Source organism: Tiliqua scincoides, chromosome 4 (genome assembly GCF_035046505.1).
Source record: "Tiliqua scincoides isolate rTilSci1 chromosome 4, rTilSci1.hap2, whole genome shotgun sequence".
In the NCBI taxonomy this organism is placed as follows: Eukaryota; Metazoa; Chordata; class Lepidosauria; order Squamata; family Scincidae; genus Tiliqua; species Tiliqua scincoides.
In genome coordinates, this window is record NC_089824.1 from 14,254,756 (window position 1) to 14,280,761 (window position 26,006).

A 26,006-nucleotide genomic window follows, 5' to 3' on the forward strand; every position below is an offset into this window, starting at 1 on the left:
CCAGTATCTCCATGAATAATGCCTATTATTTAGAGCAGGGGTGCTGAAACTTTCAACTTTAGGGATCCTGGACCTTTAAAATTGTGTAGGAGAGATAATTTCAGCAGGTGCAGCTTGTCATCTGTGGGATGACAAGTTGCACCTGCTGAAATTCTCGCTTCTATACACTTGTTAAAGGTCCAGCATCCCTAAAGTTGAAAGTTTGAGCACCCCTGATTTAGAGAGTCAAAGACCCACAATTGCTTAGTGTAGCCCACCTAAAATTGCATTCCTATGGCACTTAATAACACACTGGGTTGTTTTTATAAGAATTGTTGTTTTAACTGACCTCTGCCACAGGCTTTGTCTCTATGTCACTGCAAATCATCCAATGTCACTAGAGCAGCAGTTCCCAAACTGTGAGTTCCAGGACCCACCAGTGGGTCATGACCCAATTTTTAGTGGCTTGCAAAACTGACAGGGCTGATGTGCATCAAACTGCTATGAGGGGGGAGGCACTGCTGCCCAATCACCATTATAGCCATACCCTTTGGCATTTATAAATCAGGCAGCAGCTTCCAGGGCCTCTTAAAAGTTTGGGAACCACTGCACTAGAGAAAATGATACAGAGATACAAAGGAAAGTTGTGTTCATAATAGAAGACATGGTGGTCTCACAATGAAACAGATTGGTTATAGGAACAGAACTAACAGCAGGAAGAACTTCATACAATGTACCCTTAATTTACGGAATTCGCTGCCACAAGATGCTGGCCCTAGAGATGATCACTGATGTAGATGACTTTTTTAAAGGATCAGACAAATTCATGGAGAATGGGTCTATCAAGGGTTATTAGCTAGTATATGCTATTGACAGGGATGGTGTGCCTTCAAGCAACAGTTGCTGGGTACAACAAGAAATGGCCATTGCCTGTCATTCTGAATCTAGATGGATTTTGATTTGATCTACCGTATCACACATGCTCTTAAACATTTGGTGAAAGCTGATCTAAGTGCTGATCTGGTGCATCCAAAGGGGTCACTGCAGTAGTGTAGCTAGAGGAGGTGCAAAACACTAAGCTTTGCATGGCACCTCACCACGGCATGCAAGTGGTCCCTCCCCCTCTCCTTTGGAGCCATTCCGGGCTACTAGAGCAAAATGCTAGAGCATGACTCCAAAGGAGAGGGGGAGGCACTGCTTTCACGTCACGGTGAGGCACCATGCAAAGCTTAGTGTTTTGCACCACCTCTGGGTCACTGCATGTCAGCAGGTACCAGGCAAATCGTATTTTAAGCAGGCTCCACATGAGCAGTTACTTTGCATGAAGGCCAAATTAAACCTCTAGCCATGATAGCTAGATAGAACCTTCTGATTCAGAGGCAACAAACCTCAAGAAGAAGAGATGCTGGGGAAAGTGTGAAAAGCTATTGCTTTCAGGCTTTCACTTTCATGTGAAGGCCCAGAGCAGCTTGGGGAAAGGGTGTTGGCCCTGTTGGGGAAAGGATATTGGAAATTTGGCCTGACCCAGCAGGGCTCTTACTTCCCAAATTCAATCAAAGACTGCCATTTTTTCACTTTGTACTTTATGCCGTTCACCCGATTCACACACATTTGTGCCAAGCACAATTTCCAGATTAGCCAAATAATCTGAATGACCAATTTAATAAACTGTACCTCCAGCGTTGCTAGTTTTGGAGAGGCTTCTTTCACTTTCTTCTTGATCAATTTATCTTTCTTCTTTTTGTCTGGTTCATCTTCAATGCTTAATGCTACATGGCCGGTTGTCTGCTTTGCTATAGAGATGAATGGGCAGTTGTTATAATGGCTATGTTGAAGGAAGAATCTTGACCCATTTGTCAAACTTTGGGGTTCTGAGGACTGTAGCCCAAATGCTGATTATATTATCACTTCACCAACTGAGAGTAAAACTCTCCAGTCAAATAGAAGGCACATTATAATCTAGCCCAAGTATTCAGTCACTTTTTTTGTTTTTAAATCTATGATCTACTTTTAAGCATTTGATCTCTGAATGGCTTAGTTGACTACTCTATCTTTTGTCCTTCCATGCATCTTGCAATTGGGCACAGAATTTATACTGCAATATAAATCCTTTTTATACTGACAAAGCTGAAAAGAAATTGCCAGTATTTTATAATACTGTGGAGACAGACAGGTGCATTGGCACATAAATGCTTAATGCTGGTCCCCACTGAGATCTTTGAAATAATAATTCAGTTCTACTTAAATAGGGCTGGCACCTAAACATGCAACACTGGGTTGCAAAATTTCTGCCCAGCCCACAGGTGTACACATTTGATCCCTGTTGCATATATGCAATGTTGGACAGAAATGGCTTAATGGCATTAAGCATGAAAATAATGTTAACAAAAATACATATATTGACTCACTATTTCCAGGCTTTCCATCACTGAAATCAAGCACTTTTGCCTTTCAAAAAAAAAGAAAAGAAAAAGAAATGGAAGGCTCTTAAACATAACAAGAGTGTCGTGGAACAAGCCACTTCATTCACAACTTAGATATATATATATATATATATATATATATATATATATATATATATATATATATATATCAGCTTATTAAATTATGAGTAATTTCCCCTTTTCTCCTTTGCACAGAAGAGAAATGTTTCTTCATATTTTTGAAATTTCAGACAAGGAAGTATCCTCAATTTGTGGAAAGCCTCAAACTGTAAGATTCATCATGAGTGATATTAAAACCCCCTCGGTGCCCACAGGAAAAAAGACTCTGGTGATAACTTTAAGGCAAACAGATTTATTGCGGCATACGTTTTAACAGACTAGAGTTCATTCCGTGATTCAAAAAGTGTTATCCACAGTTGGTAGATATACAGACACATGGGTTAGAATGAATCAAATTGTAAACAATGGGGCCAGAAGACCGCGTAATGGAAGAAGAAGAGTCTGACATTTTAATGCAATCGGACATATTTTTCTGCGTGTCTTCATAGAAAAGTCACATATATAAACACACACACACCTCAGAACACTTTATATTTCCTCATAAAATAGACTCTGATTCATTAAATATTATGCCACAATAAATATCAGGTGACACCAGACTCTTTTGTGTTTGTTATGATGGGCTAACATAGATACCCCTCAGGAATTTATCAAAATACAAATGTGGAGGTGGGGCAAAAATGATGAAATGTTGTTCCAGACTGCACTTTATCCATGAATACACACACCCCTGATGTAAATTTCAATTAAAATCCACTGAAGAAAAATATTTTCCAAAGCTTAAGCTAATTGTTTGCTTCCTGCAAACACTCTGGGGTTTCCTGTTAGCAGTTATTTAACAAAAAAAACAATGATAAACAAAGCTCTGTCTTCCTCATTTGTCTGGAGAAAAAAATTGTAAAAGTTTAGGCTATACATAAGGAAGCAGTTTTGTTTTTTTTAATTTGCATAAGATAAGGTTTAGGGCCCTTACCTTTTGAACTTTTTGCACAGAAGCATAATATTTTGACCACCAGTCAATAACATTTTCAGCAGATTCATCAGCAATTGTTCTCTTTTTCCTCTTGGTAGAGCGCCGAGATGATTTTCTCAAGTCCTGCAAAGAAAATGGCTAAGGATGAGGAATGTTGAACTTCTGTACTTCACAATCTAGAGATCCTTTTCTGTGCATACACACTCTCTGTGGGATCCTACTGTGCATGCAACACAAGAGCAAATCCAAACTCTGTTCTTCACATACAGATACCCACATGGATCCAGATATGCACAGGTAAAAAAGGGGAAGGGGAGCAGTTATTCAGTTTTATGCCACTTTTGGTATGCAAACGATATGGACAACACTCTACAACTTAATTTGGCTGTATTAAATATACATCCACATCAAAATGCCATGGTCAGCTGTGCACCGAGCTTTTGTTCACATAGATTCTTTGCACAATACAAACCACAACCCAAAAAAAGATTTACATTTCTCTCCATAGTTTCCCAAAATTTTTGGATGTACACTGAATTAGAAGTCTTGCGCTCCATCATATCTGCTCTTATGTACATTGCTCACTGCCAAGTTTGCTGCTTCCAATAGCAGGCTAGGGTACTTACTCCATATTGTGTATGAGTAGGTACCCAAGACTGAAATCCTGTACACACTTACCTAGGTGCTACTTCTGAGCAGACATGCTTGCATTGCAAGCTTCCCATATGAACACATGAAGCTGCCTTACAATGGGTCAGACCATTAATCTGTCTAGTCCAATATTGCCTACTCATGACTAGCAGCTTCTCCTCAAGATCGTAGAAAGAGATTATTCCCAGTATGCTTCCTGAGATCCCTTCACTGTAGATGCTAGGAACTGAAACTGGCACCTTCTGCATACAGAACTCTACCACTGACCTATGTCTTCAAGAACCAAGCTGGCAAATGTTCAGGAAGGAAGATTCCAGCCTGCTATTTGAAGATGGGAAATTTTCTCTGAAGCAGATCCTTCCAAGCGGCTCCTGGTCTCATCAATCCTGGTTTTCCCCATCTCAAAAGTGAAACTGACTAGCCCTGGAAATTCGTGCTTGCAAAGAAAGGCTCCAGTTTGCCACATCAACTTGAAGCCCTGCTAGCAGATTTAGGAAAGGACAAGTCTGGAACAAGTCTTGCAGTCACTTACCTGCAAGAAATTTCCTGTGCTGCTCTTTGAATGTGTGGACTACAAACAACCTGTTACTCCAAAAACAATTTTGAGAGGGAAAGCTACAGTGGGTACAGCCTTAAAATAATAATATGGATTATTGTAATATGGAAGAAATTCCATTGTCCAGTGGACAGTGATACCTACTTTTCGTTTGTCTTCTTTTGTAGGTTCAGGGGTAGGAAGTGGTGCAGGTTTCAGTGAAGGTTCTGGAGGAAGCGATAGTGATGGAGCAGATACTGCCACTGGCTCAGGTTCAGGCACTGCTAATACAGGTTCACCATGTTCTACATCAATGTAGACATGATCTGTGGGAGCCTGTTGAGCCTGGAGTGGTTGAAGTGCCTGTACTGGAGAAGGTGAAGCTGGGGGCCAATCAAACATGTATAGAACCATGTCAGAATCAGAAACTAGGTTCAACACTGTGGTTCGGACTTAAAATTCAGATATTTAGGGCATATCTACAGAATACACTAGAAGCACATCTATATCCAGAAGTAAGTTTCACTGAATTGAATGGGGCTTACCTGCGGGTAAGTGTGTATAGCATTGAAGTCTTAAACTGGTTTGATAGTAGTTCCATCTCCCAGTGGCATACCTAGGGTATTTGACACGCAGGGCGGGCCATCTGAAGCACGGGTAGATCTGGCCTTTGCCTTGAGATTCCCCCAGAGAGGCCAGGTCTTTTGGTCTGAGTGGTTGGTAGACCTGACCTCCACCAGGGGATCTCAGTGGCCAGGTCTACTTGTGGATTGGTGTGGCCACTCAAAGCGAAGGGTAGACTTGGCCTCCACCTCAGGATCCAAAGGGGAGGCCAAGACTATGGGGCATGTTTGACACCCCAGGTGTACTTGACACTCTGGGGGGTACCATGCCTGCAACCCATTGTGTTCTCCCTATGAAACCCTTTACCCTTTATGTGGAGATCCCCCAAATTTAGCCTCGGGCTTCACACATGCAAAGCAAGCGTTCTAACACTCTGTGAGATTTGATAATGTTTTATTCACAACACCGAGGAAGACCTGCTATGAGCAACACAGCAGAGTCTCTCTCTTACAGTCAGGCTATGTACTAATTGTTTCTGTACTAAAGCAACCTGCTGCAATAAGGCACCTTATAAACATTGCTCCAGTGAATTCCTGTACAAGCTTAGTCATGCAGTATAAAAACATGAGGCTTTAGGATATAGTTGTTTGGTAAGCAAGGATGTCTTACTTTTGCCAAGTTCTACAATGTCACCCTCCTTTGCTGGGGAAGCAGGCAATTCTTTAGGCTTATACAGAAACTGCTTAAGGCAATTGATGGTGTGCGTCCCAACCAAAGTGCTTCGTCCGAAGGCTCTCCAGTCAACAACACAGATGCTGAGTGGTGGGTGCAGCAGTTCATTTTCAGGTAGTTCCTAGCAGAGGAGAAAGCACAGGATGCCATAATCAATGCTGTGTCTTTCTACATGGTGGTTGCCAGCTTTAACTAAAACAAAACCAAGGTGGCTAAGAATAAAAAAAAAAATCATTTAAAACAACCACTGAAGAGAACATGACTAAATCCAGCAAAAGAGCAAGATAAAAATGCACAGTTAACAAAATCAACAAAGAAACCGTTTTTAAAACCCCATATTCAGCAAACAGAAAGCAAGCCAAGGAAGAATGACAGGTGAACCAGTCCAAACGACTTTTTGGAAGAGCCGGGTTTTAGCTCAGGCACCTGAAGGTGTACAATGTTCAGGCCTGCCAGATGTCTCTGGGCAGGTTATTCCACAAAACTGGTGCCACTGCTGAAAAAGCCCTGCTCCTAAGAGACATCAGCTGAACCGGTGGAGGCACCCAAGATGGAGCTTATGATGCTAGACAGAGCACAAAAGATGGTGCTTATGGGAAAAGACGACCCTTCAAGTACTTACCCAGCTCCCAAGCCATTCAGGTCTTAGGAGGGCAACATTAGCATCGTCAGTTGAGCCCAGGAATGAATTGGCAACCAGTGTAGATCAAACAAAACCAGTGTAATACACTCCAGGCAGCTGCTCCAGTCAACAGCCAAACTAGTAACTTTATACTAGTTTCCAAACCCTTTTCAAGGACAGTCTCATGTATACTGCGTTACAGTAGTCAAGTCTGAAGGCTCACAAGTTATTAGGGTATGAATGATAATAACTAGGTTCAGTTGTTCCAGAAAAAGAGCATAGCTGGCACATCAAGCTGGTAAAGAGCACTCCTAGTCACAGCTACTACCTAGGCATTTAAAAGCTGTGCCAAGGAACACTCCATATCAACAAGCCTGCTTTTTTTTTTTTTTCAGGAGTGCAACCACAGGATGCACACCTAAATCCTAGATCAGACAGATCACCAAGCAACAGTACCTCTCTTTTGAGTCTGGATTTAGTTTTAATCCACTGTACTATTCTGGTCCGTTACAAAACCATGGATTTGTATGGATCCCCCAATCACCGAACTCTACATTATTCCATGTTTTTCAGCAAAAACAGAACGGGAAAGTATAATTAGTGGAGAGTTGTATGTACGTACGACTTCAAACCAGTCTGCTTGGACATTGAAATTTGGATTATTTTTGTAGCTCTGGATGACACAGGATTTCACTCCTTTGCCAGCACATTCAATGAGAACTTGTGGGCGATCCACAGAAAGAAGCTGCACCTTCTTCAATTCACGAAGACCCCAGAACAGAACCTGCAGCAAGAAGCGTAATGTAGATACGTAATGTAGATAAATGTGAAACGGGAATCTTCTGTTCAAGATGCAGACAAATATTCTGGTAGATTATCCTTCATTAATTCACTCACCTCAACTCTGTATGTACTTAAAACAGGTCTGATGGTGGCTGGGACTGGGTAGATTTGACTGACATCTGGGGGATCCACTGGTGGGAGGTTTTCAGGACCAGAATCGGAGACCTGTGAAATGAAATCATTGGTTAAACTCTTATTATGTAGCCGAGGCATGTTTTAAAAGACTCTGGAGATTCCCACTCTACTTAGGCTGCAATTCTATGCACACTTATTGGTGAGTAAGCCCCACTGGGGGAGGTGCACAGAGGGTGCTATCCTAGTTTATAAGAATCAGTAGTAATTATTCTACTCATATCAATAGGATCAGGAATGAGATGCTCTTACACTATGAAGTGGGGAGATGGACTATAGGGTAATATTGTTATTCATTTTTATTATTAGTTTATTACTTTGACACTCATACAATCACATTCCACACAACTATCACGCCAATAGTGCTGAAATTATATCTGCCTACAGGCACATACAAACAGTGAACAGACAGGGTTGAATGCCTACAAACCCATCCCAAAATAAGACAGTGGTTTCTTTACACCAAGAATACTCGAATACTCACTAGATAATAGTAATAATAATAATAATAATAATAATAATAATAATAATAATAATAATAATAATAATAATAATAATACAGGTATTTATATACCGCCTTTCTTGGTCTTTATTCAAGACTTTATTCAAGGCAGTTTACATAGGCAGGCTATTTAAATCCCCGTAGGGATTTTTACAATTGAAAGAAGGTTCTATCTTTCAAGAACCACAACATTCAGATGTTTCTTTCTGATCTGGTTTCACATTCTGGCCTCCATCCTCCCACGCTCAGAGCAGATGGAATAACTCGGCTCAGCTTGTCAGCTGCTTCAAGGTCGCACGGTGCCGGTGGCTCGAACTGGCGACCTTGTGGATGTTATCTTCAGGCAAATGGAGGCTCAACCCTCTAGACCAGACCTCCTGCCCCTTACTTCAGTGTACTTGTATTAAAAGAAAAATGGAACACACACACTGTCCACTAAAGCTTGTACAGAGGGGGAATGGAACTTCGCTTGCTAAAGCCTTTTTACAATTGACAGTATCATAGAGGTGGGCATTTGAGCGAAGGAGATAATATTTGGCTAAATGTCCCACTTCTACTACTACTAATAATTCCACTGATTGGAAAGGAAGCTCCTTTTCTGGGGCCAATTGCTTACCGATGCAATCCTATGCACGATTACACAGAGGTAAGTCCCATTATGCTCACTGAGGACTTACTCCCAGGAAAGCTGGCATGATTGCAGCCTCAGGAGTGCAATTTTTGTCTGGACTACAGCAAAGCAAGAAAGGCTTAAATGTCCTCTATCCTGTGCTGCAGGCCCAATCCTTAAAAGCTAAACATGCAGGGCCAAATCAAACAGTTAATAGAATGTGCAGCTTGGCCCCGATTTAGACTGGCAATATATGTACAGATTCATGAAGACTCTAGGGCAAGGTAGCTAAAGAATAATGACAAAATTAATGTCTTTAGATTATATAAATGCCATATGGCAGATGATCCAACATATAATTGTCACTGCTCACAAACAAAAGGGTATTGAAATGCTTCACCCTCATGTTAATATATTGCTTTTGGAAAGGTTAAGGAATTGAGAGGCATTCTTGAGAGACACATAATGTTGGTAATTTTTGTTCCTATCAAATGGGCACCATCTGGTTTTTAGAGGTTGATGTAAAGCCAATGGGAGCTGGTAGGAGTTTACAGAAAAAGAGAAACTTCTTTAATACCTTTCTAGAGCACACACAAGAGTTGCCTAAAAATATCTGTGGGCTACAGCAATATGGAAGGCCATGATAGTAAATGCAACTGGCAATAAATCACACATGTACAGCAGTGAAAACACAGAGAAGAGTCCCTAAGGAAAACAGCCAAGTGCCTTCCTGACCTTTGCCAACTCATAAAGTAAATGCTAGTTAATTCATCAAAGCTTAACCTAATTAAAATAATAATAAAAATCATCAGGCAAATTCATTTGTTGTGATGAAATTATCTGATTGTAATTGAGGGTATATATGCACAAGCAATCCAAAGACTCCAAATTGGGGGAGGGGGGCACTTTACATGTGGCCTTAGGTATGCCCAGTGGGGAATTTTTTTTTCCTTCTTTGAATAGCAGATCCCCTGTTTTGGAAACTGTTTTGGAAACTGGAAATAGCAGATCCAACTGTTTTGGAAACTGTTTTGAAAACATCTCTCATTTTCAAAAAAGGATTTGCTATGAGGAATGGGGAGCTGGGGGTTTATCTTGTTCTAGTCTTCTGTCCAAGCAAGGCAGGGGAGCTGTCCAGGAGGTCAGGAGTCTGAAGACCCAGAGCTGAGCAGGAGAGGAGCTGTCCAGAAGGTGGCTAGACTAAGGGCTAATCTTTTGTTAAACATATAATTTACTTTAAAGCTCAATAAGCAGCAATCGGGAGGCAGATCACGATCAGGGGCCATGATGAGTGGAGGGGTGGGTGGGGGGAATACTGAAAACTTTGCCCTTTTACTGAGACCCATTGCGAGGTGGGAGACTTATGGAGGGGAAAGAAGGTTTAAATCCCCATTCCCCTCTGAATCCTTAATTCCACCACCTCCTGCAGGATACAGTGTGCATGTTTTGGCATGGCTACATCAGTGGGCAGGAAGGGAAAGGATAGGATTGGGCTACAAAAGAAGCATGAAGTGCCCACATTCTTTACAGAAACAGCAGACCTAATGTTCGGGAAGAACTATGTGCAGATGTCAGGTTTTAATATTTCAGACCAGCAGGCTTCCTCATGAGAGAGCAACTCCACCTGCTGCCTCTTAAGTCGAGTGAGTACTTACAACTGATTCTCTTGAACTGCACCAATAAACACACACACACACACACACACACACACACACACACACACACACACAATAGCACCTGAACAATCTGGAAGAAGAGGGTCAAGCTGGCCTCTCTTTTTCCTGGCAAAAACACATCCATTAGTGGGAAAACACTATTGGGGTACCTCCCTGCCCAGGTTGTCCACAAGTTAAAAAACGAAAAGGAAATTATTCAAAGCAAACCTGCAGCAGCTCAAAGGCAGCGAGGAGATCTCCTCCAGAAAGATTTCCACAGTACACTGGGTGGTAACTTAGTTTCGGTGGCTCATATTTCTCATCAGCCAGCATCGTTACAGGGGCAGCCACTGTAGAGCCAATATACTCCGATTTCCCCTAGACATTCAATGAATGAATGAATGGACATAGCACAACATAATGTATTTGCATATTCTGCTGTTATGAAAAAATCATTCTGATATAGCCAGAGTTCAAGGTACACAGAAGGGTTATTTCATGACATATTCATATACTGCCATCAGACTATAAGAAGGGTTATGCATTGAAGTGCTGGGCATTTGGTGGGCCGCTGTGAGATACAGGAAATTGGACTAGATGGGCCTATGGCGTGATCCAGCAGGGCTATTCTTATGTTCTTAATCAAGCAGACACATCAACAATGACTGTCTTTGCATGTTAATATCATTTGCTGCATGTGCAAATGTTATCCAGTGATGCATCAGAACTTCAGCTTGTTTTTGAAACAGTTTAATTTCTTAAAAAAATATAAGAGAAAAATTGTGTTTACCACTGCATCATCATCGTAGAGCTCTACAACCACCACTGGAGGGAATTCCGCAATTTCCTTTGCATCTCCATGAAGCAGAATGTTATTAAACAACAGCATTTGATTCCAGGTAGGAGACAAAGTCTGATGAATGATCTAATGGGAAAGAAGTAATGTAATAAAGTAGGGAAATAAGTAATTGTAAATAGTAATAAGGCAGCAAAATGACTTTTAATTTTCCCCTTTTTAATACAGCCCTTCCTCCAGGATGCTCAGTGTGGTGTGCATAATTCCTTCCCTCCTTTTGTTCTCACAATCCTGTGAGGTAGGTTAGGCTGAGAAATAGTAACTGGCCCAAGGTTACCCAGGAAGCTTCATGGCTAAAAGGATCTGAATCTTCTAGGTCAGTGTTTCTCATACATTTAGCACCAGGACACATTTGCTTTCTCACGAGTAAATGTGGCCACGTGGCTTACTTTTGCTTTCCATAGGGCTCAATACATTCATCTGCTTGGAGGGAGGGACTTCCTTCTTGGGTGTTTTTTGGGGGCTGCTTTCATTGGATAGGAACCATTCTGGTGTCATTGGATTCCTCTCAGCCTACCCTTTCTGACAAACTATGGCACGTTCGCCTACTTGCGAGTAAACGTGCGATATGGCAGTTTCATTTTCCATAGGGTTCTATGCATTTTTTGGTTTCTGGTTTTTTGGTCATAACTTTTGATGGAAAGGAGATATTTCAATCTGGTTTTTTGCATTGCATTCCACTGGAAATTCCACATCCAAAGGTATATGGCATGATGGGGTTACACCTAACCTTTGTGATGTCAGCAATGTTGGGGCATTTGTGGTGTTAACCCCCCCCAAGGGTGGTACCCAGGGTGGACTGCCTCCCCCGCCCCAATAGCTACGCCACTGATAGCAGAAGCTCTGTGACGCTCAGCCCAATACTGAGCTGCCTGGAGCACCCAGGCTTGGCGGCACCAAAAAGGGCTGCCGCAGAATCCTGCACCTTCCACGCTACTGCGGGAGGCTCCTCAGGAGAAGGGGATGTTCGTTCCCCTCCCCCAAGTAAGGTAAGCAGCCCTGCAGTGGTAGAGTAAATGCGCTCGTGTAGGGTGTGTAGCCCTGCATGAGCGTCCTGGATCCTGCAGTGCTCAGCTCCACGGATCCTCCTCCCGCCTGGCCCCCTGGCACGCCTCCCGCCCGCCCGTGCCAGCCTCCCCCCTCCCCGGAACACCTCCTCCATGACCTGTCCATGCCTCTGCCTCCCGTTCTGCAGCTCAGTGGTCTGGGAGACCGCCAAGCTATGGAACTTGGGCCACTGCCCGGCGCCAGCTGGCACTGGACTAGCACCGGAGGGAGTCCGGTGGTGCCTTATGGCATGTTTGCGACTGTGGCCAGAGGCACAGAACCTTGCCACTGACCACAGGATTGGGCTCTAGATCTTGTGTATTTGTTTAAATCTATCTAGAAGCAGTAGAGATTGAAACTGTGCCTTTCAACATGCAAAGCATGTGCTATATCACTGAGCAGCAGACCTTCCAATATGCTTCCTTCAAAGGTATCTTATCTGTTTTGACAGCAAATACATCTCCAGTTACATTTTTAAGATAAAAAGGTAAAACTGATAAAACTGGAGAAAAATTACTTTCATTACAATTTCTGCCACCCATTTATAAAGAATTGAGATTTCTGCAATTACCATTACTCTTTCTTGGGACACATATCTTCATCATAAAAATGATTTCAGGCATTGCTGGGAATGTGCTATTTATACAAACTGTTATTTGGAGCCCTATGTAAAATTGGAAATCTTGTTAGATCTAGAATGCTATACAAATACAAACTAGTGGGGGGATCCTGGTATTAGGGCCCAATCCTACCCAGCTTTCCAGACAAGCCAATGCGGTGTGCGCTGCATCCTGTGTTGGAGGGACAATCACAGAGGCCTCCTCAAAGTAAGGAAACCCCATTATTTTCTTCCTCACCTTTGTGGTCTGGCAGTGAGAAACAAAAGTAACTTTGGCAAAGGGATCAGAAAGTCCGCTGCTATCAGCTGCGATAAGGCCCCTGGCCTGATACATGTGAGCTCTTAGCTGGAAGACATTCTTGGCTGGGTAAATAGAAAAGGGAGAAGTACAGTATCAGTTCTGGAAACCAAAACAGTCGCAGCCCATGTCTGGGAGTCTTATCTGTTACCCATTCATTGATTATTTTTAAAAATAATAAGCATTCTTATTTTTGCTTAGATTTTCATCACTGTATAATTGGAATCAAAGTTTATTTTACCTATTTATGTATTTATTTCAAAACACTTATACTGCACCACTTCCACCCTCACTAGTGCTCAGGGGAGTTTACCTGTTAGCTAAAAACACAAAAACCAATGCCAATAAAGAGGACAATAAAATCAACAAGGCAACACATGGGGTTCTACAATGACTTTTACTTGAAACACTTGATTTGAAGAGCGGCATCACCTTACTGAGAAGACAACATAATTCTGAACTACAGATACTGGTTTCTATCTCTTCATCTAGTTTCAGGCATGTCTTACATTTGTAGACCAGACTAACGGGTGGCAGAGCCGCGTGATGTCCTGAACTTGCTGCTGAAGGCATTTCTGATTCATATCCAACAGGTAAATTGTTCAAAATCACATGGGCGAATTTAGTGGAACCAAGCCAAAGGTAGGTGTCGACTTTCCCATGGACATTCCAGCCGGGGGGCCGTTTTCCTGGCAACTTAAGGAATAAAAGTATAATCATAATGGGTAAATTCAGAGAAAAACCACTGAAGATTTTTGTCCAACCTGGTGGACACAGGATACAGTGACAGAGGACTGGATTTTATTTCACATGCTTGTAATTAACCCTTCCTCAAAGGAACATAAGGTAGTTTACAGGGGATTATCCCATTTTATCCTCACAAAAACTTTCTGAGACAAATAAAGCTGAGAGACATTAGCTTGACCAAGACCACCGAGTGAGCAGGAATTTGAACCTAGGTCTTCCCAATTCAAGTCATTACCCTGTTAATCATGCCACTTGCAGACATCAGGAAATTACCTTGACGAGTAATTAATTCTGCTTAATATGACATCTGTCTGTGCATCTGGTTCAGCTTTGTGACACACAGCAAGAGGTTTCATTTGGGAAAAGATACATGTATCTAACCTGAGAAATTCCAATTCTGTAATCATCTTCAATGTCTACATGAACAGGAAAGAGATTATTGTGCCCTAGAGATCCCTGCAAACAAGTGGGACACCTTCCCCCCCAACTCTACAGACTTCAGCTCAGGTGTGTAGAGGTTAGGGTTCATGCCAAAGGTCCCAGGTTCAATCCCTGGCATTTCCAGGTAGAACTGGGGAAAACCCCTGTCAGATGAGAAGAAAGCTCATCTGCTTCTTGCTTTGCCAGCACTCACCTTTGGGGAGGCAATGGGTACTTGACCTCCATTGTTAAAACCACCCCACATTCAAGTTCATTCAAATCTCATTTGTGACCATCTAAGAAAATCCTTGGGTACTTAAATGCTAAAGTCCATCATTGGGAAGAAGTGACAGATGCAAGGAAAGTGAGTTGCATCTTTTCCTCCGCAACCCACACATCAGGCCTGGTTAGTACTTGGATGGGAGACCGCCTGGCTATACCGGGTATAGCCAGCTGTAGGCTATAGGCTGTACAGCTGTAGGCTTATACCATAGTCTTTCAAAACTGAAGGTTGCCAACCACACCACACATCATGGTGGCCCTTAAATATTGTTATGAGTACATGAGCCCTAGGTGGGCTTACAGTCACACTCATGTGGAAGTAAAAAAATGGCACCTCCATGTAGAAGTTATTCATGTACCTAATTTCCACAGTGCTAGTATCTCCAAAAAGTGTCACCACCATCATGGAAATTACAGTTCTTGCATGTATTGTGCCCACACAGAAGCAGTGCATGGTGGTATAGGTGTCTGCCTTATACTGCTCCATCTAACTTAGTACTGTCCTATCTAACAGCAACAGCTTTCCAGGATTTCGGACAGGGATTTTCCCCAGTTCTACCTGGAAATGCCAGGGATTGAACCTGGGACCTTTGGCATGAAACGTTGATGCTCTAACATGGAACTGATTGCATAGGGGGAAGGGCAGTGTGATACTGGAACCAACTTTGCTTCCATCATTTCACAAGAAGAGCCACACATTGGGGGCTGAGCATACACTTTGTGTACATAATGTCTGAGGTTCCGTTCATACTCCTCCAGTTAAAAGGTTCTTGGGTAGTTGGGCTGAGAAAGACCTCTCTCTGCCTAAAGCTTTGGTTGTTGTAAATCAGAGTGGACTATACTGAACTAGACAGACCATGATCTGACTCCGCATAAGGTAGTTTCATATACATGCATGCTAAAGTATAAATATGAGAAGTCTCTTTTGCAGGAACAAACTTAGTTTACAAAGCCAGTAGCAAATAACTGGGTTAGAATACTTGCAACAAAAAAGGGAAAACACTTTAGGAATCTGTTCCCCCCCCCCCAAACCATGTACAGAATCTCAACCTCCCTTTATTGTTCCAGTATGGAGGGAATAAAACCATCCAGCCTGTTGCTAACAACATGTTTGCTTAACTGCACTTTTTTGTCCTTCTTATCCCACCAGAGTACATTAATGGGTCAGTTTCTCTACTTTGTATTTTAGTCACTGAGCAAACTCCCCACCAAGAGAGTCATCCAAAATAGACTCCAGGCTGAAAAATAAGTTTGAGGCAAAATTTCGCTACCTTGAAAGTGCCTCTGAGAGTTATCCTGAGATTAATAGGTAAATATCTATAGAAGAAAATGCTAACAATGCTTTCATCTGGGATTTTCCATAGCGACTCCTTAAATTTAAAAAGTCTGCGCAATTCTTCTCTGCAGTCTCAAAAAGGATGTGTTATAAATATTTATCCAGTTGGCCTATTGGGGGTATAAAAGCTGACCCATCTAATGTAACTGAACCATTAACTGTGACTACAAGATAAAATACTGCAGTATAGCTCAACTAAACCCCCAAAAATCCTGATCAAAGGAACCAGCAACATGCAGTGGCATAGCTACAAGGAGTGCTGGGGTGGTAAGTACTGCCAGTGGTGAAAGACTCAGTGTAAGCAGCCCCTCCCACTTGCCATCAAAGTCATTCCAGGCAGCAGTGGGCTTTGCCCATTGCTCTGACAGTGAGTGGGAAGGTCCACTTACACAGTGTGGTACCTGCAGTAGTTACTGCACCTCCCATAGCTACCCTGCTGGTGGCATGCATTAGCTATTTGTTGCTTCAGTGATTGGCATGGTGGTGCACAGCTATTTTGAACCTCTGCCAAGTAGTGGTTGAGGAGGGACAGGGGTCACTTGAAAGGCAGTGAATGAAATGGGGGGGGGGCTGAGCCTATTTCTGTGGCTCCATATATCCTTTTGGTCCCAGGTCACACTGTTGGTATTAACCTTAAAGCCCTAAACAGCCTGGGTTCATGATACATTAAGGACTGCTTTAAGCCAAAGCCTTGTTCTGCATTTACCCAGTTTCAAAGGTTGAGCAAATGCTGGACAAATCCTTGAGAGCTGTAGCATGCCTCTGGGTAGACATGAGTCTGCTAGAGATTCTTGACCACTGCTGGTCAGCAGAGGCAGGAAATAGCTGTGCCATGGAATGCTGCTGTTCTTCTGTTGGTCTTCATACTATCTTATGGTTGCCCTACTTAGGACTCTCTTCTTCTTGACACTGCATGGCTTTAACAACTTTATTTAGATTCAGTCCAATCCTATGGTGGCCTTACTCTGACAGATCTGATGATGCATCAGTATAAGGCTGAGGTTTTCAAACTCTCCGGGAATTTGGAAAGCGCAGTAAGTCCTTGCAGGGGAGGGGAGGGAGGCAGTGGGGGCAGGGGGAAGGCAGTGACGCGATCCCCAGGATCGCATTGCTAAGGGGGCTGCAGAGACTGGGATGCACTCACCAGTCCCTGCAGCTAGGTATATGGCGTGAGTGCTCTGGAGAAGATCACGGGCAGTTCAGGGGAGGATTCAGTGGTAGCTGTGCATGTTAAGATCCTAACTCCCTTTACCTGACCCAATATGCCTCCTGAGCATGCCTCTGAGGAGACCCACTGGAGGTCAGGTAGCCTATGAGGAGATAAGTACTTACCTCTCCCTGGTCACCTGCCCCCCCCCCCCAATAGCATTCAGTGCACACTCCATCTGCAGTACTGTGTGCTATGGACTGGTGGGGGATAGGATTGGGTGGCTTTAGCCTGCTCCATCCTTTGGGCTTGGGATGGGTTAAGATTTGAAAAGCTGGAGTAATCTTTATGAACAGCTCCTTTCTATGCCAACTCCCTTTTGTATTAAAAAGCTGAGTTCACTCCATGCTTAGTTTAAACAGCACATTTCCTCATTTTGTCAATGGTCTCTGGAAACCTGATCACTTATACAATGGTAAAAATCCCATGCCGATTTATAGCTGAATTATAAGATTTTGGGCACAATCCTAACCAGGTCTACTCATAAGTAAGTCCTATTTTGTTCAATAGGGCTTACTCTCAGGAAAGTGTGGTTAGGATTGCAGCCTTTGTTTCCTTCTAAATCTGTCTGCAGATAACAGTCTGAATGGATCACGAACAACAATGATGTGCTGCTAAGAGTCATTAGAAAGTGCTCAGACTTACTTTCAAGAAGTGAGTTTTAATCTTCCCGCAGTGCTTGCCTCTCTGCTCGTTCACTGGGGAATACAGTATGTCTTTGGCAGGGATTCTTGCAAAAGCAACTCTTTTGTTGTTGCTGAGCATCCAGATGAACACATCAGGCACAGTGTGCTGAGGCTTGAGACAGAAAGACATGTGCTTTGAGTGGGAGGAATGACGTTAGATTCACAGAAGATGCGCTTCTCTTAGGAATCAGCCATTGTTAGGGTTTTTGCTGAATCGATGAACAAGAGATTAGCAGTTTTGCAGGAGCTGTTATGACATACAAGACTGGCACAGTTTGAAAGCAAGTTAAATTATTCATCTTGCACTTAGGGCAGTCCCCTGGGGGTTAATGCATCTTAATTTTTTTTTTTTTTACAGGATTCATATGCTCTCAGTGTAAGGCAGAAACAAATGAAACGAACATAGGGTTGTCTCTGAAAACAGCAGCCCTATGTTGAGTTTCCCCTTTTCCTTCTACAATATCTTTTTCGAGCGGGGGTAACCAGAGTTGTGCACAATATTCTGTGGTGCATCTACACACCCCCACGCACAGGGGGGGATTGGGGGGCATCACAAGTATCCGCAGTTTCCAATACGGATACTGGGACACCATTGTATATGGTATTCAGTGGTGTCCCAGTATTCGTACTGGAAACTGCGGATACACGGGAGGCCCCCACGCCCCCCTGTGCGTTTCGGCTTTGCAAAGTGAGGGAGCTCTACTTCCCTTGCCTCCGGAGGCTCTTCTGAGCCCTGCAGAGGCTGTGCACATCCACCCGCAGCCTCAGAAAGGCTCAGAATGACTATCAGAAGTGGGACAAAAGCTACTTCTGGTTTTTTGGCAGTGGTTTCCCCAGCCCCCAAAATGCCTTTTGAAGGCATAAAAACATCACTTACAGTTTTGCTGAAAAACTGGAAGTAACTTTTTATTCCTTCTAACATTCTGAGCCCCAGAGAGGTCACGGACAGATGCACAACTCTCCTCGCCTTTGGAGGGTGCATGGGGGGGGGGGGCCACATCCACAGAATCACAGGTAAGTGAAACTGCAGGTATGGAGTCTGCAGGTACAGGGGGCCCCCTGTAATAGAATTCTGATCCCCATTATTCCCTTTGGGGTCTGCACAGTGGCTTGCCACCATTTTCACATGCACAGTGATGACATCACAGGACTTCTAGGGAGACCAGGCTCCAAGCTGGGCAGAGCTTGGCTTTCCAGGGCTTTGAGTTGTGTGGCCATGCAGCATAAAGAGAACAATGCTAGTGAACCTATGTTAAAATGGATCTGGAAAGATACAGAAAGGAGCAACCAAATCATGCAAGATGTTGGAATATCTTCTACATGGGCTTGGAGCTTTTCCATTTCGAAAAGAAAAAAAAGATGACTGGCTGTGCAAATCTATGCATGTCTACTTATAGGTAAGCCCTACAGAGTTTAATGACTTACTTCCAGGTAAGAATTACTCGAACTTAAAGATACCTCCATCCATCTCAACAAATACCAGTTACAATTACTACATTAAAGACTACTGATCTATTCTCGAGTTCAGTAATGCCATCTCCTAACAGACATCAGATCTCCAACCCTTGGAAACACACACAGGTGTCCTAAGACTAATAGAGGTCCTGCACTGTGGTCTGTCTGACATAGATTTCTCATCAGCAACCATCAAAGCACTGAGGTACGTGCTGCCAAACAGATTCCAATGGCTCCAGAAGGCAATGTAGATAGAAGTACCTCATCAACTAAGAACCGAATTTTCTCAACAAAGTTCTCTGTCTCACGCATCATTTCCTCTAGTGGAATCTTCTTCTTTTGCTGCTGGATGATCCCTTTGGCATCTTTGGACATTGCTTCCTGTCATAACCAAGAGGCAATAATTTACTAAAGACATGCACCCCCTCCATTGCATGCAATATAAATTTCATATTATCTACTGCAGATAGTATCAACAAGTAGATGGAGCAAAAGGGGTTCTTTTTTTGTCACAATGGGGTGGTTTAGCTGTCAAAAGTAGATCTTATCTATGCAAAAGGCATATACTCCTACCTGCATATTCGTTCTCTACCAGTAGCTGAATTATTCAAAGATGCAAAATTTCCATCCCTTGGGAAAGCCCCACAGCATTCCATTTATGCATGACATTCCCTTATGCAGGTCCTTTTTACAAAATCTAAAGACATGGGAGACCTGCTCACAGTTTGGGTCTCAATTGGTGCAGAGCGCTGACCAGTCCTGTTAGGCCTATATTGCCCACCTTGACGTTTGAGGGTGGCAGAGAACACCCTCTAAAGCAGTCGTTTTCAACCACTGTGCCGTGGCACACTAGTGTGCTGTAAATCGTCTGCAGGTGTGCTGCGGGAGTTTGTGGGAGGATCATTTGTTAGTAGGGCCACTAGGGGATGCAAGCTCCTGCTGTCAGTATGATGTGCCTTGTCAACTGTCAAAAAGCTGGTGGTGTGCCTTAACAATTGTAGTGCCTTGTCAGTGTGCCATGAGATGAAACGGGTTGAATATCGCTGCTCTAAACACTTTCCTGCTGCTTCATATTGCAGGGGGAAGATCCGTAGCCCTAGGCAAGCTGCTCTATATGCAAGTTTGTTTACCGTGAGTCATCTTCTCATTGAGAAACCCACTGAGAACAGTCTGAAAATCACTGCTATAAAACCAACAGGATTCATACATTTCCAACTTAGAATGGAAAAGGTTAGTAAATAACAACGTAGACTGATTAAACAACAAAACAAGCACAAGCACAATTGGTCCATAGGTTCTCTATAGTTTCTAGTCTATTTGGGCCTAAAATAGACCATACAGACTCAACCACTGACATACAGCCGAATTCTTATCTGCCCAGTGCGTGGGGCTGTAGCTGCACTGAAAATGGCTGCTGCTGCATCCAGCCCTCCCTAGGTAGCCATTGCTGCCTCCTCGAGAGAAGGGAATTTTTGTCCCCTTCCCCTGGGTAAGGCGAGTAGCCCTGCAATGGGGTTATTCAATTCTATGGTGACCCAAGGGTTGATGTAGAATGAAGAGCCTCCGGGTTGGGCGGGCAGCTCAACACGGAGGCTCAGGATCCAGTGGAGCAAAGCTCCACTGGTCCTGCCTCCCTCCCCACAGCATGTCTTTTCCCCGCCCTCTCCCCATCCTCCCCAAGCCCTGGAACACCTTCTCCCCACCTCCCCCCATGCCCCCACCTACCTCTCTGTTGCCCAGCAGTCTGCACGACTGACTGCCAAGCAGCAGAGCTCAGGTGCTCCACTGGCACTAGCCCAGTGCTGGCCAGAGCTGGGCAAGCACTGGTGCTGAGGATTGCAAAAATGTGTTGAGCCAGCACGCACTGCATAGGATTGGGCCCATAGCCTTCTGCTGCAAAGTGAAACTGTTTTTCCAGGGCTCTGGAAAAACACATGGATGATGTAGAATGACGTAGATGATGTACATGATGTAGATGATGTACGTAGAATCATCATCCCAAAGCAGTCTCGGCTTGCATCTTTTTGCTGTTCTTTTGGCTTGCCTTCTCTTAAACAGGCAATGCACAAAGTATCCTTTCTCTGTTTACCCTCCTCTGTTTTCTAGGTATGTTTTCTAGAATCAGGATAGAGACCTGCCTTCCCACTTCATTCTTTGTAAGGCACCATGGCTGGTGCTATAATAATAATAATTTACTATGGCTACTACTACATGCCAGAAGACTCAAACTCCTTTTTCTTCACTTCCAGGAAAGTCCACTGTGCCAAAATTAGAAAAGATCCATTGTAAAGGGTATCAGAGCACAACACATGCTGCTGAATTTATTAACCTTGACAGATAGCTCTCTCCTTTAATTTCCCTATATATTAAAGACCACAGAACTTATTAGATGTCTGCTGATTATGGCACACACAAACTTCTAGAGGCACAGTATATCATGCAGTATATCACTACATGTCTGAAAGAAAAAAAAATCTCACATACCAATTCTTGTTTACACAACGTCAACCGCTTTTTGTCTAAAGCTGTCCGATTTGCCAATTTGGGTTTCTTTTCGGCATTAGAAATGAAGGCTCTGGAATGAAGACACAGAAGTGGTTTGGGGAGTTAGTAACATGTGGTACCTTCATATTGTTGGATAAAGATTTTTCTGCAGTAAGTTCATCTAGGAATCTGCCTTACACCGAATCAGATCATCGGTAAAGCTTGGTCAGTATTGTCAACCCAGGCTGGCAGCAACTCTTCAGGCTTTCAGACAGAGATTTTTCTCTACCCTACCTGGAGATGCCAGAGATTGAATCTGGTATTTTATGCATGCAAAAAGATGCTCTTCCACAGAATCATGGCCCTTCCCCATAAAGAACTAATATAACACAATGGATAAGCAGAAGATGCCATGATATTAAAATGTAGGCATCATTTAATACTGTGGGGTACACAGAGAAATGGAAATACAATTTGTATGGTAATATTGGAATATAAAATTAATTAGTTTAGGGGATATGTGGCTATTGTGAATTCCAACCACATCACACAATAGAAGCTTGAATAAGTGAAGTCCTTTGTAGGCACATTGACCTTGCAGATCTTTGCAGATTATATTTGCAAAGGACGTCACTGACTACTGTGTTTCCAAAGTATATTACGTTCTTCTGACAGTTCTAAAGGCATAGTATGTGATATAGTAATGAACTGACAGAAACAAAGCACAGTAAATTGAACTGAAACTATTTCGTTGCATAAAGTTGGAGCCCGAGGCAGCAAAATCTTTTGCATTCACAACACGTTACAAAGTTATGGTTGGTGCTTTTATATTTATCATCATTTACTCAGCTCCCTCCCCCCAACTGTTGCTCATATACAAAGTACATGGTGTTCTCTTCCAGAAGGTGGTCTTACCTGCTTTGGTTGATAAAACTGGTTAGAGTGGACTTCATTTTCTCTTCCGATGCAGTCTCGGAAACTTTGATCAAATCTCTGACTTCTTTTAAACCTTCTTCCTAGGAAGAAAGAGTAGTTGCATAAAGGACACATAAATGTCACTAGAAATAAATGAGGTGTCTAAAATTAATGCAATAAATAGGGGGAAAGCCCTTACTGACTAATTAGCATGAGTGAAATAAGATAATTTGTGGCATCTAATTGGCATGCATAACACACTTTTAATAGAGAAAATAATTTATTCCATGTTCCAATAACTGGACTCAGAACATTTTATTTTAATTAACTGAGCCGTCTCCAGTGCAAGGTTATTCACTGCTGATGTTCCATGATAAGCTTATATTTTGAGGGTAACTAATTTTTGAAGGTCCTTAGAACAAAGGTTTAGGGGGTTAGCATAGCAACACTGGTCCTGCCTCTTATGTTGGCCACAAAACAGGCAAAGGTCTCTTTAACCCCTTCCTTCCCAATATGAACAAAAGGAATGGTTCTGGCAGAGTTTTCCTCTGATTAAATACAAAAAGCATATTAGCCTGACAGAACATGTGATGCTGGGAGATCAATGACTTTTTTGGTTTTTATTTTCATCCCACCTTTTAAAATCCCACTATTTAATGTTTTTTTTTTACGTGTCCTAAATGCCCATCACATGATGCATTAAATAAACCTTATAACAAAAGTAAAATGAAGTTTAAAAAAAACACAACAGAATAGAGACAATCAAAATAAAACAGTGAGATAGTCAAAGCATCACAACAGCATTGAGATTGCCTGCCAAATGCCTTCTGAAGTAAAAACTGTGGTCAAACTGATCTCCTGATCTCATTCAGCCCTCCTGAATATTCCTAACAGCCACACCTCAGATGGAGGTGAACGTGCAAGACTTCCTCCTCAGAGGACAGGCAGAATCATGCAGAAGAAGATCATAGGAAGCTGCCTTCTGTCAGCTCACACCATTGGTCCAGTACTGTTTACACTGACAGGCACAGTAGTTCTCCAGGGATTTGGGTTCAGTGGTCTTTCCAAGCCTTCTTTGTGAAATAGAATCTGGCGAACCTAGGACTTTCTGCACACACAGAAGATGCTCTACCATTGAGCTGTAGCCCCTCTACTTTAAGTATACTGGTCCCAGGTTATTTAGGGCTTTAAAGATAATAAGCAGTGCTTTGAACTCAGCCCATAAATGGATTGAAAGCCAGTGAATTTGGAGCAAGGAAGGAGTTGCATGATCCTAAAAAACAGGCACAGATCACACCTGCATTCTGAACCATCTGGAACTTCTGAATGCTTTTCAGTGGTAGCCCCATGTAGTTCATTATAGTTCTCCAGGCTCAATGCAACTAAGGCCTGCCAGCGTATCCATGGCCAGATACGTTTAGTGAAATAAAGATGCAGGGAGAGGTCTGCCAATTTGATCAAAGTAGCAGTACAGGGAAGTGGGTGCTTAACCTTTTCCCATGGGTCACTTCTTGCAGATCAAAATTCCTTCCGAGCTTTTTTTTTGGGGGGGGGGGGGAGGAATAAATACACAAAAGAAACAGTATTCTCCCCCCATACTCCACAGCCATCAAAGCAACTCTGGGGTTTATTTACATTGTAGCAGCGGCCAGTGGGGAAAGAGTTAAGACAGCTGCAATCAAATTGGCAGCCTGCAGAAGGCTGAAATTTTACTAAACCTGATTGATGGCTCTCCAAGCAGCCTTAGTAAAAACCCTAGCTAATGCCACTTATCGTAGGCCACTGGTGGCCTACCCTAATACAAGAAGTCTGAGGGAGATAAACAATTTATATCAGTAACTTCATTCATTTCGGTACAGGTACTCTATATACACCTCTGCATGCTACTCTATATGCATTTTAAATTGCTGTCGAGCTTTTCTTGTATAATACTGTATTATATGAGCAAGAACATGCAACCATCTGAAATGCAAACAGGTTTTCTGATCAATGCAAGTTTCCCACAGTTGCAGAACAAGGCCAACAACAACAGTATTTCTATACAGCTTGTCAACAAGAAGTTCGCAAAGCAGTTTACAGAGAAAAATCAAATAACTAAGGGCGCAATCCTAACCAACTTTCCAGCACCAAGGTAAGGCAATGCAGCTCCAAGGAACAAACATTCCCTTACTTTGAGGAGGACTTCATGACTGTCACCCAACAGCAGGATGCAGCACATGCCCCATTGGCACAGCTATGTCACTGCGGGAAAGTTGGTTAGGATTTGGGGCCCTAGTGTGACAACTGGGCTTTCCCAAACACTGCTGCAGAAAGGGTGGCCCACATAATTATTGGGCTCTCCTAGGGTGCAATCCTAACTAACTTTCCAGCACCAAGGTAGGGGCAATGCAGCTCCAAGGTAAAGGAACAAACATTCCTTCCTTGAGGAGGCCTCCATGACTGCCACCCAACTGCAAGATGCAGCACATGCCCCACAGGTACATCTAGAAATTTGCCAGTGCTAGAAATTTGATTAGGATTTGTGCCTAAGTGGCTCAAATCAAATAACTAACACAAGGCACCCTGAGTAAGCCACTGCAGCCCCTATGGGTCTCCTCAGACTGAGGTGGCACAAATCTGCTTGGGGAATGGGGTTGGGATCTGGCATAACTGCCAGGTCCGAGCCCTGCATCCTGTTCCCCATCTGCCTGCCCCCAGGGCCGCCCACTGCCTGGCCTCCCCCGCCCCAGGACGCGTCCCTCCCACCTTCTCCCCACACACCCCAGAGCTTTGTGCCAATGCAAGACTTGGTCCCTCCGTCTGTCTGCACTGAATTCAGCTGAAGGCTGAATTCAGCTTCCGCGTGCTGGCCTAACTGACTCACGAGGAGGTGCAAACGTGCCTTATGGCACGTTTGCAATCCTCCTAGGCCGGCACAAGGGACTTGCACCAGCCCAAGGGCACAATCCTGAGTCACCCTAAGGCCAAATTATCCTGTATGAAAACACCCACAAAACCTCGCTGTTGGTTGGTGAAGCAAATTTCTAAAAGACAAGTTTTCTGTGCATTTCTCGTATACTGACATTTCTGAAGACTTACCAGCATATCTGCCATTTTCTCGAGGACATTAGAAAAATACAGTCTGAAGGTCTGGTCGCCCCAAAAGCTCTTTATGTAGACACAGGGCTTCTTCTCCTCATAAGGCAAGTAATGATAGTTTCTGTTGAGAAAGATGAAATACTATTAAAATATCCCCCCCTTCCTAAAAATCTCTTTTTTCCTCTTTCCCTCTTCTGTCTTTGGACCATTTCCCTCTTTCCTGCCTCACCATGTTTTTCTTTAGTGATTGTCATAATTTGTTTTGTTTATCTTG

At 43.1% G+C, this 26,006-nt stretch overlaps 1 protein-coding gene across 3 annotated transcripts in view; it reads right to left on the bottom strand.

Annotated features, from left to right (window-relative positions):
* Nucleotides 1–26,006, bottom strand: part of FER1L6 (fer-1 like family member 6) — a 106,102-nt gene that overhangs the window by 31,966 nt on the left and 48,130 nt on the right. For all 3 annotated transcript variants that reach the window (XM_066623238.1, XM_066623239.1, XM_066623240.1), the window contains exons 14-29: nt 25,733–25,853; nt 22,655–22,755; nt 21,740–21,830; nt 19,517–19,636; nt 17,760–17,912; nt 13,632–13,818; nt 13,063–13,187; nt 11,093–11,227; nt 10,531–10,680; nt 7,458–7,568; nt 7,183–7,344; nt 5,876–6,059; nt 4,808–5,025; nt 3,457–3,579; nt 2,388–2,427; nt 1,654–1,772 (exon numbers count right to left, since the gene is read on the bottom strand). In XM_066623238.1, coding sequence (XP_066479335.1) covers nt 1,654–1,772; nt 2,388–2,427; nt 3,457–3,579; nt 4,808–5,025; nt 5,876–6,059; nt 7,183–7,344; nt 7,458–7,568; nt 10,531–10,680; nt 11,093–11,227; nt 13,063–13,187; nt 13,632–13,818; nt 17,760–17,912; nt 19,517–19,636; nt 21,740–21,830; nt 22,655–22,755; nt 25,733–25,853 — 2,140 coding nt within the window. The remainder of the gene's footprint in view (nt 1–1,653; nt 1,773–2,387; nt 2,428–3,456; nt 3,580–4,807; nt 5,026–5,875; nt 6,060–7,182; nt 7,345–7,457; nt 7,569–10,530; nt 10,681–11,092; nt 11,228–13,062; nt 13,188–13,631; nt 13,819–17,759; nt 17,913–19,516; nt 19,637–21,739; nt 21,831–22,654; nt 22,756–25,732; nt 25,854–26,006) is intronic.